We start from the raw sequence: 19,022 nt of genomic DNA on the forward strand, positions 1-19,022 counted from the left end.
TCCACTTCACCGTGTGACCTTGGGCCAGCATTTGGTCCCTGTGGGTCTGTTGCCTTCACACTCAAAGGAGCACGTTGGCCTAATGGGATCTAAGGTCTTTTCGGTCTCTTTATTCACTTCAGTTCTGAGCTTTAACAAATGTTTCTGTTGTCTGTGAAGGTAGAAGTTTAGCATTGCACTGCCCTAGCCACAACCTGCTGAGTGGGATTTGCAAAGCTTCTACTGGCAGCAGGAAGGAGCGTGGTTCTTGCTAGGACTGTGTTCAGGAAAGTTATGTGGAGGTCCTTTGTCATTTAGCCTCCCTGTGGCTTTTAACATAGGGCAGCTGAATTAATTATTCAAGGGGGTGTCACTGCCAAAAGCCAAGAGCAAGTTACCTGTGGAGAATAGTCCTGTGTGTGGACTTGGGAGACGGCCAAGGTACTGTCCTTGTCATCTGCTTCCTCCTGGTGCACACTGTTGACGCAAGGCTTGCCATTTCACCTCGAAATTACTAAGTTCATAGAAATGGCACCAAAACATAAAAAGGTGAGGAATAGATCATGGATCTGCATTTCTAAATGATGAGATTCAGAATCCAATAGTTATTAGCATCGATTAAATCTCCACTATATTACAAGTGGCGAGAAGCCACCATGCAACATAATTTAGGCAGACAACGCGCAACTGCACTTTGAAAATGACGCCTCCCACGACTCTATCACATGCTGTTCTTTTCTCACTGTTTTGCCAGCCAGATCCTAACAACAACCCCATAAGTGGCAAGTAGGGGATTTTCACTTCAGTTTTCCTCATGGGGAAACTGAGGCCCAGGGTGGCCCATGGTTGATGCAGGACCAGAGCCACCACACAAGCCGTGCACGTCCCACCCCTCAGGGTGACACACCGTGGTTCTCATGCTCACTCGCAGCCATCGCTGCTTCTCTGCCGGGAGTTCTCTCTTTCGTGTGAATGTGCTTCTCCTCTGCCCAGCTGAGGACACTCTTTGTGCTGGTAGGCAGTCTGCGATCGTCCCCAGCACACTGGCAAGTAAAAGCAGGAACTCTAAAAAGCAACAATTATTCCTCCTGGTTCCTTTGTACAGAGCCCTGTAAATAATTTATTTGGATTTGAGGGGCTAAAGCCTGAAACATATTGAACCTCTCAGTAACCAGGCGAATTCTGTGTTTAAAACTTGAATGCAATGGGAAAGAGAAATGTTTCTTTGAAATCAGAGAAGATATCAAGTGACCCAAGAGCTCAGGCGTGAGGCTGGAGATGGACAGACGGCAGCAAGGAGTTTGTTTGTTTGTTTGTTTGTTTCTGGTTTGTTTTTTTAACGGCATGTAAGGGTCATTTGCAAGGTTTCCACGTCCATATTTCTCACCATTGCAACTGGGATTTTGGAACAACTAGCTCTGGAGTTGGAAAACCCTGGGACAGGGCCGAGCTGGGGCACTTCCCAAGTCCCTCCTGCTGCACTCAATACCTGGATTAAACAAAGAAAATTGTGTTTGCCCGGCTCGCCAGCTGAAGTCACAAGATTCTGAGTATCATGCAGCACTCTGGAATTCCTACAAAAACTCATCAGAAAGGGTACACTGCCTGCTATGCAGAAACGGCCGTGCATCGGACTTTTCAGATAAAAACATTTAGTACAGAGTTGAAAAACCATGTGATGGTCATGGATTTTGTGAAGAGTAACTGGTTTCCCTCCCAGAGAAGAGCCAAAGTTTGTATCATCCGTATGTGTCAAGGCTTGAAGACGGCTGAGCAGACGGCCAGCAGATATGAGGTACGCTGAGCCGGGGTGGGCGCGGGGGACGCACGGGTGACTCAGAGTCAGAGCTGCTGCTCTTCAGACAGCCGGGTGTTTTCTCTGGTCTAATAAATTAATCTCATCTGCATGTAGACTTTCCCAAAGGATTTGGAAAAGACTTTTTCATTTCTTAATTTATTTCAGTTTTTGAAATATGGGGAATGGGGAAGCATATCAGATGAATGTAATTTACACAGGACACATGTCTGCGTTTACAAACATTTAATGGTGCTCCAAAGACTACCAAGTTGGGTAATTTGTATCCACATGTAGAAACTGCAGTATGTTTCTGTGAATTAAATAGTCTTAGCTCTGTAAGTTTGCAATCATCTGTCTTTAAAAGCAAATTCCCATTTGTTTCCTGATGTGTTGTGCAGGAGAATATATGTGGCTTGCCTTGATCGAGTTAAAATAGAATCATTCAAGTTAGGCCAGTAAGAATGGTCTTTTAGTTTTTGAGAGTGAGCTCTAATTTTTAAGCAGTGACAACTCTGAAAAAAAGGAGAACTTTGGAGATTTAAAATGTTGAAGCGAGATAAACACACTGCTCTGAAAGATATTTGTATTCTGCAACTCGTATCAGCCTCAAGCAGTTATCTTTTCAGAAAGTAAACATGCATGAAATCCTATCGGCTCTTTATTGTACATGGAATAAATTATGAACGACATTGTAATCGACTTCCATATAGCTCACTTACCCATCTCTTTTGATAAATGTAACATGCAAATTGCTAATGCTTTATGAAAAGGTAACCTTTCTGAATATTGATGCTGTTATTAGGGAAGCCTTCCCATGAATGCTGGCAAATACGCCAGGTCTTTGTTCCCCAGGCTGGGCAGAAGGAAACCAGCACAATGTGGAAGGAACAGGTTTTGCAGGATTCAAAGCTGGTTTCTTCAGTTCCAGCCCTGGGAGTATGAATTTCCATGTTGACAACAGAGATGTAAAGGCCACAGAAATGACGGTGTTAATTAAATTCAATAATCGTTGTTCATTACTTCATTGTCCAGTCAACCAGAGCAAAAGGTGTGCAATTAGGATATAATTGAAAGAAATCAGAGATGTTATTATTCACAAGTAATTAATCGGATGAGGACAGAATTTTATCATTGTATAATTTTTATTGAGGTTATTTTCCAGTCCTCCAGAGAGAGAAAAACTTGTTGAAGTATATTATCATGCATTTTACAAAAGTGTTCATGGTTCCATTTAAAACCCTACGTAGCAAACAGCAGCTCTTGCGTTCCCACTTTTTTCATGCATAAAATGTCATTTATTCCTATAGTCACACTGACAATGACAATGAGAAAAAGTACATCTTTGCAGGAGGTTATAAAAAGCTTCAAATATACTGGCAGTCACAGCTACCTTTTTGTGTGTGGCACAATCCCCTACTGCTATCTACTGCCAACAGTTGGGCCACCAAGGTTAAAATGATTGCCAGAAACTGCCAGCCCCCTTCCCCAAGCAACCAATCTGATGGGCTGGTTGGGCCTCACTGTGTCCAGGACTCCAGAAGTGGCCAGGCAGGGCACGCTTCCTCGGCTCACGGGCCGGCCAAGTCTGCCAACCACTACGTGGGTTCTGCCCCTCCTATCCCTCTTGACTTATAGTAGCAAACATGTCAGAATTTATAATATTCCACATCCATTGAACTGTCCTTCATATTATTCAGCACGATTTAGATTAGGAAACCTAGAAAGAAGGAAACTTCCTTGCTCAATTTCCCGAGCGGCACTGGAGAAAGAGCCCAGTTAGCAGCGTCTGGGTCTTGCTATTGGACTCAGCTCTGTGACTCCTTCTCTTCCATCAACCCCAAGGCCATCGGTTCACCTGCCCTGGGCTCTGACCATAAAGTACCCAATGGGGTGACAAATGAGCGAGGTCACTGGGATGAACTCTCAATGCACAAAGGTGCTGGATTAAAGAAACCACTGGAGTCTCCAGTAAAAGTGAATTTTGGAGATTTTGTTTCTGTAAAAACCTTAGGGACTTCAAGTTCTTCCCACAAGGACCAGTAAATATGCTTGAGCTGAGTGTAAGCTCTTCAGACTGGGATTTCTCTAAAACCATTGACTTAGTCCTGAGCTGTGTTAGTGCTTGGAGAAGCCACCTCTCACCGGGGACAAGCAGTGACCTGGTGTAACTCTAGTTGGGGGAGGTTCCAGCCACACTCATTCCCTTACTTAAAACTCTTTTCATATGAACAACGAGCAGAACCTGCTGTGCTGACAAGTAACCAGGCTTGGAAGCAAATGGCAGTGCGGATGCTGAAGATCCTTGCGTTCATGGTTGCAAAGGCCCCATCCCTGCCGGCTCTAAGATGCCCCAAACCATTAGAAACACAGTGTGTTAAGGGGATGTCTCCCCCTGCACACTTTTTTGATAAACTTGAGACAGCATCAGAGCCATAACTGGGCAACGAGATGGGCCGTGTTTGGGCTCTGCCTCCAGTCCACAGCCCAAGTGTGGACACATCCCGAGGCTCTCCATGTGGCTGAGCTCGGGTGGTTTCACCGACTTTTGGAAGAGAAGCCACATGGAGTTCGTGATGGGCTCGTGTTTCCCGAGTTTGAATGTGACTAGGCATCTCCTAATTGACTGTCAAGACCTTTCTGATGACAGGTGCAGGCTGAGGGCACGAGCTGAGGCTCGCCCATTTGTCTTCCGATAGGTGACATCTTCTAACACATGTAATCATTAGATGAGCCAGGAAAGGTTTTTGAATTTGGAAATCACTATTTGGCCACATCTCTCAATGTTTTTCAAAACCTCCATCATCTTTTCCATCTCCCCTTCCCACTCATTTATTTTTTTAAAAGTGGATTTAGCCAGTAGTGCTCAGTTCTGGTGGGGTATAAGAATCGTGGTGAACTTTTAAAAACTATCTATGCCCTGGCCAAGGCCGTTGTCACTCAGCAACAAACAACAAAGACACTTCCCAGGCAGTTACTTTCATCTCCCACCTCTCCCCTCGCCCTCCCCACTGTTCTAAGGTCCCTGTCTGCGAGTTTCATCGTCATCTCTGTTATTTCCGCACCTGTTTCTACTGATCGGTTTTCCTCCTGATTATGGGTCATATGTTCTTCTTTACATATCAAGTTATTTTTAAATTGAATTTTGGATGTTGTGGGTTTTACATTGCTGGGTGTTTGATTTTGTTGTTAAGTTACTTGAAAACAGCTCGATCCTTTTGAGGCTTATGTTCAAGACGTGTAGGGGCAGGTCTGAATATCCCCAGGGATATTTGGTAATGTCTGGAGACAGTTTGGTTGTGACAACTTGGGAAAAGATGCTATCGGTGTCTAGCGGGTAGAGGCCAGAGCTGCCGCTAATCTCCTACGGTGCACAGGACAGGGCCCCAACCCCAGCGAAGAACTGTGAGAAACCCTGATGTAGGGCTAATTTAGCCCACTAGTAAGACATGGGCCTTCTGAGAACTCCACCTGCTGTCTCAGGTGTGACAAGATCTTTGCACGCAGGCCGGTGGGAACATGAACTGCTTCCAGCTCTGTGTGAGGTCCTGGAATTGTCTGACCTATCGCTTTCTGGTAGTTCTTTTCTTGGTTTCGCGTAGTTTTCTCCCAAGCAGGTGCAGACTAGTGTTCAGCCAAAGGCCTGAGGGGTCCCCTGCAGGTCACTGGAACTCTCTTTCCTTGCAGTTCCCCACTCTTCACGAATTCCAGCTGCAGGGGCCTCTCTGAAGTCTGCCTCTGCCCCCTCTGCCCAGTGAGACCCCAGGCTCTGTCAAGTTCCCCCTCCCTGAGCTGTGACCTGGACGTTGCCTCCAGGTGGGGACAATTGTCGGGCTCACCTCTCTCATTTCCCCTCTGTCAGAGGTGGTGGTTCTGCATATCCGCACTGCTGTTGTTGTGCACTGTCTGGAGACTGTTTCGTAGCTTGTGTCTGGTTACTCCATCGTGGATGGACGTTGGCCTCCTGGGGGGTTTTGATGTCCCACCAGGATTGAAACACTCCACTCTGGGCTTTGATGAACGTTTTCAAGCGGTTGGAGTGCACCCGTAGGTCTTGTAAAATAAAAGCACTAAAGTTTTAAGTGCTTGGGCTTCAGGATAACTTGATTCTGGGAATAAAGAGGTCACTGAAACCAAGCACAAGGTAAAACAAACATTCCCTTTCTTCTCGCAGTTATCAAAAGGTGCAAAACAATTTTACCTCTTTCCAAACCAGACTGAAGAGCTTTAGCCAGATCAAAGTCTTTGGAGTCTCACTTTTCCTCCTGAAGTCCTGGCCTCTGAGCGATGTTTTGCTGGGAGGCTCCAGCTGCAGTGGAGGCACCAGACCTGCAGGATGAGGAGGGCTGGGAAAAGGCTGTTTCACAAAGGACAACAAATATTCAATTCGCTCTGCACTCCACGCACAGGTTGGGAGCCTGGTCCCCGGGCCTTGCCTGCTGTCTGGGTGTGAGCTTTGTGTTCCTCCCGGAAACCTCAGCAGCTCAGCCTCTGTTGGCAACGGCTAGTGGCCTCCAAACTCAGGGAGGGGAGCCCAAGAGGTGAAGGGGAAATGGAACGGTTACTTGAGTCTCAATGCCGCCCACTTGCCGTATTCTTCCAGCCCCTCCCTGCCCCAGCCGACGGGAGGCTGGCCATTGGAGGGAGGGTTCTGCAGAGGTGTGACGGGTCAGGGGCCTGAAATCAGTTTTGCTGCATCAGGAGGCACATCTGGTGACTGAGCTTCCTCATCTAACTGCACGGTGCAATTTTATTACAGGTAAAGCGCGAGCTGACCCAGGGCATTTGCAGCCAAGGCTTGTGAGATGTATCTGACATCATTTTGGCCCATTTCTACCAGGGAATGGGGCACTGGCGGGGAGTCTATGTCTGTATTTCAGCAAAAGCAGGTGAGGGGGCTGCAGATGAAAGGTGGGAGTGTGGTTAAGAGCGGAGGCCCTGGACTGAGACTCCCTGGGGTATTGCTAGCTGAGTGACCTTGGCGATTCTCTTGTCCTCTTTGAGCCTAGTTTCCTCATCTGTGTCCCAGAGAACTAGGATAAGATCTACCTTACATGGCTGCTGGGGGGATTAAAAGGGAGAATGTCTATAAAGGGCTGAGCCTTGAGCCTGGCCTTGAGGCAGCACCCCACGACAGTGCGTTGTCATGTTGTCAAGCTCCAATATGCCTTTTCCTGCCATCCCCACCCCTGCACAGAGCTGTGGCATGAAGACGTGGCACTGGGTCCAGGTGACTGATAACCAGAGCTTCATGGGTGTTGCGAGCAGCCTTGTTCAAATTGGGGTGAAGCCCTCCTTTTCTCGCCTTCCCCACACTGAAATGTCAGGTGACAGGGACTCGTGACTTTCCATACTCTCGGCTTGGGATTATCCCCGTACCCCAAGCAATTCAGGGACCAGTCATTAAACTGGCCGGGAGCTGAGTGCAGTTTCCACCCAGAGCATCCCCCCCCACCCCGGGGTCAGCTGCACATGTTATCATTGACAAGAGGCTCTTGAGAGTGGATTCAGACGCACCTGACTCCTGCGTGATGAAGCCAGGGTTACGGCAGGAAGCACTGATGGGGCATTTTTGCTGTAAGATGGACGTCCTTGGACCACCTGCAAGTATCTAAAAGGAGCTTCACCACCTCACAGAGGGTTGCGTGGCCTCACCCCTTAGCATGCTTTAGAATCCTTAAGAGAACTTTCTGAGAACGCAGAGCCCTGGGCTCTGGGAGAGAGGGCGTCCAGAAATGTATGTTTTAAACAGGAAAACCTAGTGATTCTGATTTAGGTCTGAAACCCTGATCTGGAAGTTCCAGAGCAATATTTTCCAACTGCATGAACCTAAAAGAAAATGACAAAGAAGCCAGTGTGACTCGCCCGTGGTAGGAAAGCCGGTGTGTTCCAGGGCACGGGCTGGGGCAGATGGCGGTCAGAGACGGGAGTGTCGGAGCCGGGACCGCTGTGCAAGGCTGGCTGCCTGCGGGCGTGGGACAAAAGAGGCCTGCGTGGCTGGTCCTGAATCGCCACATTGATGCTGGCCACAGCTGTGCGGGGCACATGAGCCCAATCCTTCTAAAGAGGAAATTCTGTGAGGCCCAGAGAGACAGTGTAGGCTGCACAGTGACACAGTTGAGCGAGGCAGGAGGAGGATGTCACCCTCTCACCTCGTTATGTCACTCTGAGGCTGCACTTCTCGTGATGCCGGGGCAGTGGCACATCTGACAGCAGCAGCTGGAACCAGGGATGCAGAGTTAACCGCAGGGAAAGTCAGCCGTGCCCCTCGGAGCCCCGCCCCTTCCACACCCCCCTGCCTGCAGCTCTCTCCTGCGCCCCCTCACAGCGCCGAGATGCCACGTGTGCCCCCCACCGTGTGTGCTGTCCCAGCTCTGCTTCCTCCTCCAGTGGTGCAGGTGGATTAAAAAGGAAACACTTGGGCTGGTTTGTTTAACAAATATGTATTAAAGACCTCCTGTGTGCCAGGAACTGTGCTAGGTGCTGGGGACACAGAGGTCCAAAAGGCTTGTTGTCTGGTGGAGGCTGCAACCGTTCCACGAGGGCCGGGCAGAGGGTCTCCACAGGGCTGTGGGCCCAGAGAACGCGGAAGGCCTGCACAGAGAAGGAGACAGCGGGGCACATTCTTCGTGGCATACCTGGAGGTTTGCGGGCTTGGTGGGAGAGTGAGCATTCGGGCAAAGAACTGGGACAGAGAAGACATTTCCTGCAGAAGAAATGGCAACTTCTGGACAGTGGCACAGGAAGGAAGAATCTGAACAAGACTGGGTAGTCTCTCTGTGCCGAGGAGATGAGCTGTGGCTAGAATTTTGCAGGGCGCAGCTGCTAACGGGAGGGAGCCGGGCAGAGAAAGGCTCCCAGGAGTTTGCGCCAGGTCTCCTTGGGTCCGGCTGAAAGTTACTCTGTGCCGTACAGGGTGAAGCCGTGAGGCCAGGCAAGGAACAACCGGCAGGGAAAGATAGTTACTGGGGAGCTGTAAGAGGAGCAATTCTCATAACTCGCTCAGGGCCACGGATGGTTCAGTGCCTGCCCCACCGTCTGGAACATGGAGACCTCACTGAATCCAGGGATGATTCCGTAGAGCCCCTGGAAGGATCCTGCCTTGGTGGTTTGGCCGGACGAGCCTTAGCACGAAGGCTGCTCTAGGTCTGTCCATAAGAATTTTAAAACCAACTGTTGAAAGAATGAAGCCATTCCTCGAGTGGTTTAACTGGCTATTGCACTATATTTTAAATTTTTGTGTCTGTGGAGAAAAGGAAATAAAAGGAGCCCTTGGGTTTGAAGGTGCACAGGTTGGAGCCTCTGTCCGGGCGCCCCGTGGGGAATGGTGCTCGTCAGCTCACCGGGAGCTGCCCTGGCACCGTGTGGCCCTGGCGCAGCTCAGCCTGCAGCGGACATTCTCAGGATGCGTTAGCAACCACGAAAGGGATGAATGAATGAAGAACCAAAGTGCAGGAACTGTGTTTTAGGTGCAAACCTGAGGCCAGGGTGAATGATGGGTGATATAAGAGACCTTCTGATTCAATGCTCACGTTAGGCTGCTTTACGGACCCACTTATTGTTCAGTGATTGACAGATGGACAGACAGACAGACGGATGGACAGATGTCAGCTCTAGTTTGCCCACGGGAGGCTACAAGGCAGAGGTCACTTGTTTTATCATTCTTGTCATCAATCACATTCCAAATAGTGAAATTGTTTAATTTCCTCTCTATGAGTCTAATTTATATCCTTTCTCCTTCAAGAGAGGACTCCAAGACAGCTCCACAGGTCTCACGCCCACGAAGCTGGCCCTGAGCTGCCTTGTGTTTGCAGAATACCAAGTGTGAACGTCGAAGGCATGTCTTGGGTGTAGCTTCTTCCCTTAGGTGGTACGATCCCTGAGGTCAGCCTGCATGTCTTGTTTCTCATACTAATGATGTTTGTTCACTTGAAACTCTAAATTGGATCTTACTCATGATATTTTTTAGATCAGCCTTATTAAGGCATAATTTATATGCATTAATATTCATATATTTTCAAAGTGTACAGTTCATTTTGTTTTGACAGATGTGTACACTTGTACAACTAGCACCAAATTGTGATGTAGGACATTCCCATCAACCCAAAAAGTTCCCTGTGCCCTTTGCACTCAATGCTCTCACCTAGCTCAGCATCCTGCAGCCACCCATTACTTCCTGCCACAGTCATGTCATCTTTTCCGGAATGTCCTGTAACTGAAATCCTGCAGTCTGTAGTATTTTGTGATGATGATAAGTTTCGGTTACAACTGTTAGCATCTTAATTAAAGAGATGATGTTCTATTGAGGCCACACAGGGATGAGGGCCTGGGCCCTGATCAGGTCGTTTGGACTTTGATCCTGACTCTGTGGCTTATTAACGCTGTGACTTTGCATGGACTCTTCCCTGCTCCAGCATCAGCTGCCTCATATATGAAATGGAATTCCTAGTAATCCCTTCGTTGTGGGCCATTGTGGGGATTGAATGAGCTCACATATGGGAAACACTTAGGGAGGCCCTTGGCCCATGGTAAGAGCCCAATAATACTTAGTTGTTGATCACACTACTATTGATGGTATTATTAACAGTAATACTGAGAATAACATTTCCTTGCCTTTAGAATGGGATTCGAGTAGTACCTTCCTTCTGGCATTGCCATGGAGATTGCACAATGCCTGTGAAGCATTTAGAACAGTGCCTGGCCCTCGGTGAGAGCTTCATGGTGTAGCTGTTATTACTGTCCTGGTAGAAAGCCTGAAGGACCCAATCTTGCTGTCCTTCAATAAGTAGACGTTGTCACTTCCCTTAATTTCTGAGAAGGTGTGAGAGTCAGTTGCAAGAAGGACTCCTTTTGGATTGCTTTCTGTCAGTCTGGGTGAAAAAAATAATCACAGAAAGCAACCACCAGTGTAAATTTTACAAAATATTCAGGCCTCTTCCCCACAGGCCAGGGGAGGAGTGTCACGTGAACAGGTAAACTGATGCCTGTGTTCTTGCTTTGTTGTTGTTGTTGTTTTGTTTTGTTTTTGTCTCTGTTGCTTTGAAAGAAGAAAAATAATAGCAAATAAGTTAAAAGTTACAGGGTCAAGGGGGCTATTGAATTCTCAGACCTTTCCCCGGTGTTCCAAAGTCAGGGTAACTGTAGTGTGTTTGATATTGAAGTATTTCTAACTGTCCAGGACTCTATGGTAAATAATTACTGGGGGAAGAAGTTTCCACATGGAACAAGAAATGGGTTCAGTTTCTAGAATCATCAGCTCACGTTTGAAAGTATAGGCATACCTTGTTCTATGACACTTCACTGTGTTGTGCTTCACGGACAATTGCGCTTTTTACAAATTGAAGGTTTGTGGCAACCCTTCCTCGACAAGGCTGTTGTTGCCATTTTTCCAACAGCATGTGCTCGCTTGGTGTCTCTGAGTCATGTTTTGGCAATTCTCACATTATTTCAAACATTTTCATTATTATATCAGTTATGATGATCTGTGATTAGTGATCTTTGATGTTGCTATTATAATTGCTTTGAAGCACCACGAACAGTGCCCGTGGAAGACGGTGAACTTAGTGGATAAATATTGTGTGTGTTCTGAGTGCTCCACCAACTGGCCATTCCCCCATCTCTCTCCCTCTCCTTGGCCTGCCTATTTGCTGAGACACAACAATATTAAAATTAGGCCAATTGGTAATCCTACAATGACCTCCAAGCGTACAAGTAAAAGGAAGAGTCACACATTTCTCACTTTAAGTCAGTAGCTATAAATAATTAAGCTGAGAAATGACTAGTTTAGAAATTAGTGACAAAGGCATATCAAAAACCCAGATAGGTCAAAGACTGGCCTCTTGCACCAAACAGCCAAGTTATGAAGGCACAGGGAAAGTTCTTGAAGGAAATTATAAGTGTTACTCCACTGGACACATGAATAACAAGAAAGTGAATAGGCTTATTGCTGATATGGAGAAAGTTTTAGTGGATAGATCAAACTAGCCACAACATTCCCTTAAGCCAAAGCCTAATTCACAGCAGGGCAGTTAGGACTGTCTTCAATTGTAAGAGGGCTGAGAGAGGTGAGGAAGCTGCAGAAGAAAAGTTTGAAGCTAGCAGAGGTTGGTTCATGAGGTTTAAGGAAAGAAGCTGTCTCCATAACATAAAAGTGCAAGGTGAAACCGCAAGTGCTGATATAGAAGCTGCAGCAGGTTATCCAGAACATCTAGTTGAGAGAATTGATGAAGATGGCTACACTAAACAACAGGTTTTCAATGTAGACAAAACAGCCTCTGTTGGAAGAAGACGCCACCTAGGACTTCCATAGCTAGAGAGGAGAAGTCAGTGCCTGGCTTCAAAGCTTCAAAAGACAGGCAGACTCTTTTGTTAGGAGCTAATGCATCTGGTGGCTTTAAGTTGAAGCCAATTTTCATTTACCATTCCAAACATCCTAGGGACTCTAAGAACTGTGCTAAATCTACTCTGCCTGTGCTCTATAAATGGAGCAACAAAGCCTGGATGACAGCTAAACTATTTACAGCATGGTTTACTGAATATTTTAAGCCTAATGTTGAGACCTCCTGCTTAGAAAATAAGATTCCTTTCAAAATATTACTGCTCAATGACAAGGCACCTGGTCACCCAAGAGCTTTGGTGGAGATGTACAAGGAGAGTAATGTTTTTTTCATGCCTGCCACCACAACATCCATTCTGCAACCCATGGGTCAAGAGTAATTTCAACTTTAAAGTCTTATTATTTAAGAAATACTTTTCATAATAACTGCCATAGATAGTGATCCCTCTGATCACTCTCTCATGGATCTGGGTAAAGTAAATGGAAAACCTTCTGGCAAGGATTTAGTATTCTAGATGCCATTAAGAACATTTATGATTCATGGGAGGTCAAAATATCAACATGAACAGGAATTTGGAATCAACTCTCATGGATGACTTGGAAGATTCCAAGAATTCAGAGGAGGAAGTAACTGCAGATGTGTTAGAAATAGCAAGATAACAAGAATTAGAAGTGAAGCCTAAATACGTGACTCTATTGCTGGGATCTCTGTTAAAACTTGAACAGATGATGAGTTGCTTATTATGGATGAGCAAAGAAAGTAGTTTCTTAAAATGGCATCCCTGGTGAAGATGCTTGAACACTGTAGAAATGACAACAAAGGATTCAGAATTTTACATAAACTTAATTGATCAAATAGCAACAGGGTTTGAAAGGATTGACTCCAATTTTGAAAGTTCTACCGCAGGTAAAATGCTATCAAACATCACATGGTACAGAGAAATCTTTCATGAAAGGAAACAGGAATCAATGCAGTGAACTTCACTGTTGTCTTATTTTAAGCTATTGCTACAGCTACCCCAACCTTCAGCAGCCACCACCCTGATCAGTCAGCAGCCACCAACGTTGAGCCAAACCCTCCACCATTGTAATTTGCTGAATGCTCAGATGATTGGTAGCATTTTTTTTAGCAACAAGTGTTTTTAAATTAAGGGATATACATTTGTTGACATAATGCTATTGCACACTTAATAGACTGCAGTATAGTGTAAACATAACTTTCATACACACTGAGAAACCAAAACCAATTCATGTTATTTGCTTTATTGTGATATTTACTGTATTGCCGTGGTCTGGAACCAAACCCACAATATCTCCAAAGTAAGCCTGTCAGGAGAAAATGTTGCCAATGATAGGAAACATAATGGAACATGCTTAAGGAATACTTAAGGAATCAGGGGAAATCTGCCTCTTTGATATACAAAATAGTTCAGCTCAATTTGACTTTATAACAGGGCAATTAACATGCCTATATTTTGGAGTCATTCTACCCCCCTGGCTGATATTTCCATAGAAATCTCCTGCCAGGTGCTTCTTCCTTGCTGCTCTCATTTATACCTGCAAACAGACAGGCAGCTGAAGTCGCCTGGTGGGAAAATGAAGAGTGAACTCTCTGCCGACCACTTCTCACTAGACAGCCAGGGGAGGCTGTCTTCCTCCATGTGTCTCCTAAGAGGGAAAATGATGGGAATAATGTATCCTCTTCACATCCTGATGCATCTCATTTTCAAGTCAGAACCCACCAGACACCAGCCTTGCAAAGAAGAATGAAGGAGAAACAAGGAGAGACGGATAGATCGAACTGCGGCATCCTGGTTCAGATCCTAACAAGGGAACAGTCCCATCATTTGAAATCAGAGAAAGGATATTATCTCAGTAATAAAAGGCAATTGAGAATCTAAATGAAAAATCTAATGCTTTTCATGTTGATTTATTTTAGATTAGAAAAAGTTAAACCAGATGTAAACATGAAGAGATGGAGCATGGGGAGGGAATTACAGTAGAGTGATAAATCTCAGTTTTGAGTTATTATAGGTGTACGGTTGCAGAAAATACACTGTTGATCCATAAACTGATCTGACGTTAATTATTGCTGCAGAAGAGAGTTCAGAAGATTGGATAAAAACGTGGAATGCTGGCAAAGATCAGTCACGCGTCTCGATTAGTGCTAGAGAGTGTGGCCCTTACCATCCCGAGAGTCTGAGCTACCCAGTCTGCAGACAAACCCAGGACCACCTGCCGCACAGGCTGTCTGCCCTCTAGTGGAACCTCCTACCTCCCCGGGAGAAGGCATCCGGGTGCTGAAAAGAGGCTGCCTTCCTTCCTCTGGCCTCCAACAATGTCTGTCATTGTCCCAAAGAGAAGACCCGGCCAAAATCGACCCTGTCTTTGGCTCTTTAGGATACAAGTAGATCAGGATGTCTCCTCTGTTTCCTCTGTGAACCGTGCACATGTCTAGAGAGGCGAAGTTAGGGGAGGGGTCTGGCAGCACAGTTCTGTGTGGACCTGGAAATTCCCAGCTGTTTTCTCCCCTTTCTTCTTTCCTGGGGTAGGTGACGTCTCAGTCCCTATTTTCCTTGATCAATGCTTTGCAAAGCTCAGGAGCCACCTCTAACTGCTCCAGCCATCCACCCCTATGCACACACACACACACACACACACACACACACACACACACACACACATGCACGCTCACATGCACACGTACATGCACATAGACGCTGCACTCTATTTGGAGGAGGGACAGTCTGAGCACTTGGGTGCATGGGGTTAAAAGTGGGAGCATTTGAATGAGGCTGAGGCTGAATCCTGGCCCTGACATTTAGTAGCCCTGGGTGTGACCCAGGGCAAATTGTCCCCTAGTGTCCCTACCTATTAAGTGCAGGAGAACGTCTGTTTCATAGGCCTTGCTGTAAGGCCTGGATGGGGGTGCACGGAAAACCCTCACACAGGGTGGTGCTGAGTGTTCACCAGATACCCACGGTACTGGCTGACAGTCTCCACCCCAAACTCTCGGGACGAAATGTGATTCCATAATAGTTTTCTGGATTTTAAAAAGATAATGTTGCACTATATCTCCAGTAGGATCCAAAGTACACTCTGTCATTAAGTTCTAATTAAAAAAATGGATGAATATCCACCCTCAATGGAGTAAATTAATATTATAAAAAGCCTTAGGTTAGTTCAGGTAAGGTTTTGCTATCAGATTAATTTGCTACAAACCCAGGGAGAAAAACACTTGGATTTCAGAGGTTTATGCATTTTAGAATTGCAGATAAGGGATTATAGATCTGTAGTGAGTACTCATATCTTGAAGGGAGAGTGAGGAAACAATAAAAACAGTAACATATTTGCTCATTAGAGCCAAGCTATTATTGCAGGGCTTGGGAGAATCAAGGAGGAGAAAGAGAAAGTTGTTCTGCAAAGCACTTAGTCTCACACAAATGGAAGGTTACACTATTAGTGTGCCCATGACACTCCATCAAAGCCCGCGGGAGCGCTGGCTTCTGGCTGCTGACGGGATTCACAGATCAATTTGTTATTGATGTTACTGTTGTCCCAGCAGACGGCAGGCTTGACCACAGACTTCCTGCGGGGGTGGCCTGGCAGGGTCATACCCTGCAAGGTGGGGTGGGAGGAATGAATGCTGGGCCGGGCTCAGGAGGGCTGGTGTGTGTGACGGGGCCACTGTTTTCTCGGTCTTGGGCACTGAGGTTTCTTACCCTCCGTGGGCCACAGTTTCGTTACCTAAAACATATCTGTGTGTCCTGGCTGCCTCTCAGGGCCTTTGGGGGATCAGAATGAGGCAATGTGTGTAAAAGAGCCCTGCAAACTGGAGCGTTCCACATTATTGTGGGCATCATCATCTTTTTAAGGTACTCGATTCTAGTCATAGTCTTCTGTTCCCAAGGAGTGATCCTTGTTGCCTGGGATCCAAGCTGCACCCTTTCCTCACTAGATGTGCGTGATTTGGGGCAAGTTACTTAACCTCTCTGTGCCTCAATGTCCACATCTGTAATGTGGACGTAACAATTATAATGCCACTTTCACTGAGTTGCTGGAGGATCCCAGGAGGTAACTGCCCCCACACGACGACAGCTCCTGTGCTGCTCGGGTGACCCCAGGCTTAACCTTGCACAAGCAGCTGGGAACAGAGGTAAAAAATGGGGTCCTACATCTTCTCTCCGTTGTGTTACTGTGGTAAATCACAGCTTCCGTTCGCTAAATAACACCCTAATGGCCTCAGAGACTTCAGGGAGACACAGCCTTGACCCACTGAGTTAGGAGTCACTTAACAATCACTCACAGAATAGCTCGGGGCTGATTGAGCTCTTTCCTTTGAGTGGTAAATAGTGAGAACTGAAGCAGACCAGAGCTACATAAATCCCTGGCATTGCAGGCCAGGGGCTGGCATCAGCCCTAGCGCCTGACCTTGACCAGGAACTCTGTCCTTTCCCTCCTCCTCCCTGCTCCCCTCCTGGCTTTTCACTTTTCTCCTCCTCCTTCCTCTCTTCCTCCCTCCCTCCCTCCCTCCCTCATTGCCTCCTTCTTTCCATCTTTTCTCCTCCCTTTTCTTCTCCAAATAGCCACTGTTTTTCTCATTAGCATCCACCACTGTGCTGCACACACAGACGTGAGGTGGGCCTGCCCCCAGGGGACTCCCAGGCTGGGAAGGATACAGCCTGGTGGGTGAGGAGGCCCGGGTGCTGCAGGAGGAAGCTCAGAGCGTGCACCCAGCACACCCCTGGGGGCCCCAAGAAGGCTGCACAGAAGAGGAGGCACTTGGCTCTAGAGGATCAGTTTGAGGGTCATCATCAGTAGAAAAGGAAAAAATTACCCAGAATCTGAGAAATTAAAGGAATGGTATTAGTTTTTATATGTTTTTTCCATTCTTCATAAAATTTTTATGAAATGACATTTTTTGCTTTTCATAAAATTTTTTACTATCATAGTGGACATTCAATTATGTTACCTTTGCATTCATAAGCATTTTCCCAGGTAGTCTCACAGTTCATTCATTCACTCATTCATCAGCATATATTTTCAAAGGCATACTGTGGACCTGGTGCTGTCCTAGGTGTGCGATCACAGCAATGAACAAAGAACTTACTGTGTGGGGCTCACATCCCAGTGGGAAGAAATGAAAAACCAACAAATACATGTCACAGATTAGACATGGGTGAAGATGTAGTTGAAAAATGCTGCCTCTTGTGTAAGCAGCAACCAGTCTCAGCTCCTGAGCGAAGGTTCCAATCTCACCTGTACACAGGACTGAGCTCCAACACATAAGGGGATATAAGGTGCTAACTGTCCTTGCACAGAATCGCCAGTGCTGCCCTGTCACTGAGGAAGTAATGTCCAACTTCGCATAGTGTTTGAGGCCCCCCACGGTAGATACGCTGTGGTTTGTAGGTGAGGAGCCTGTAGCATCGGTCACGCACACCGTTACAATGTTAACGGGTACCTAGGATTTCACCGTACGGTCTGCTCTCGTCCACGAAGCATTGCCTGCTGCTGGATAGATTAAACACTTCTGATGTTTTGACATTATGAACCACACTGCAAAAACTTCTTCATGAATGTGGCTTTTACCATATTTTGAATCAGTTAAAAAGTCCAAGTGTTGTAAACTGGGGAGGGACGTAACCAGGTTTGCTTCGTGGCAATATTGCAGGTGGTGAAGAGGAGGGGGCGGTTGTGGGGGTGTTGGCAGCGGTTGGGAAGGTCTTGTCGAGGCGCTGAGACGGAAGGACACGCTGAGGAGGGCAGCCCGCAGGAGCTGTTGATGGGCGCCATCCGCTGGCCTTGGTGGCTTGGTGGCCCTGGCGGCTCGGTGGCCATGGTGAGAGCAATTTTAGCACCATGGCTGGGAGTGGCTCGGTGCAGGTTGTGGCAAACTGAGGAATGAGTGAGCGGTGAGGAGGTGGGAGAGAGAGAACATGGACGACTCTGTCAAGAAGGTTTGCGAAAGGGAGGTTGGTGGCTGGTCACGTGAGAGGGAGTTTGTTGTTGTTGTTGTTGTTGTTGTTGTTTTTAAGTAGGAGCTCCATAAAAGTTTATCAAATAAATAAATGACAGGCCAAACAGGAATGAAAAAGCAAATGTTTTGTTTTGAAACAGATTTGTAACTATACCGAATGGCCAAGTTTGAGATGCGTCTCACACGAGAACTATGAGGTGGCCACATTTATCTTTTTTATGGCAATAACTTCTTATTTTTTATTTTATTCTTTTTAACTGACAAATAATAATTGTATATATTCATGGGTATGTAGTGATGTTTTGATACATATAATGTATAGTGATCAAATCAGTAGGCATCATCTCGAGCATGTACCATTTCTTTGTGTTGAGAACATTCAATATCCTCCTTTCAGCTATTTGAAACTGTGTAATGTATTATTGCTAACTGTATTCATCTCACAGTGGTATAGAACGCTAGAATTTATTCCTCCTGTCTAGCTATAATTTTGTGTGGCCCCCAACTCCCGGGCTGCGTCCTGTTAGGAACAGAGCCAAATAGCAAGAGGCGAGCGGCTGCAGACAGGTGGGCAAGCGAAGCTTCATCTGCATTTACAGCCGCTCCCGTCACTCACATCACTGCCTGAGCTCCACTTCCTGTCCGATCAGTGGTGGCATTAGAGTCTCATAGGAGCAAACGCTGCTGTGAACTGTGCGTGTGAGGGGTCTGGGTTGCGGCTCCTTATGAGAATCTAATGTCTGATGATCTGGGGTGGAGCTGAGGCAGTGATGCTAGCGCTGGGGAGTGGCTGAAATACAGGTTATCATTAGCAGAGAGGTTTGACTGCACAGAGACCATAATAAATCAGTTGCTTGGAGACTCATATCAAAACCCTATCAGTGGGTAGCATGTGACAGTGTAATAATAGGAATAAAGTATATGATAAATAT

General features: G+C 46.5%; 1 protein-coding gene across 3 annotated transcripts in view; it reads left to right on the top strand.

Moving 5' to 3' along the window:
• The first annotated feature begins 1,488 nt into the window (after positions 1-1,488).
• C14H10orf90 (chromosome 14 C10orf90 homolog) overlaps positions 1,489-19,022 on the top strand; it is a 192,514-nt gene continuing 174,980 nt past the window's right edge. For all 3 annotated transcript variants that reach the window (XM_045567777.1, XM_045567778.1, XM_045567781.1), the window contains exon 1: positions 1,489-1,774. In XM_045567777.1, coding sequence (XP_045423733.1) covers positions 1,535-1,774 — 240 coding nt within the window. In that variant the 5' untranslated portion in view covers positions 1,489-1,534. The remainder of the gene's footprint in view (positions 1,775-19,022) is intronic.

The sequence above is a fragment of the Lemur catta genome, chromosome 14, assembly GCF_020740605.2.
Source record: "Lemur catta isolate mLemCat1 chromosome 14, mLemCat1.pri, whole genome shotgun sequence".
Lineage (NCBI taxonomy): Eukaryota > Metazoa > Chordata > Mammalia > Primates > Lemuridae > Lemur > Lemur catta.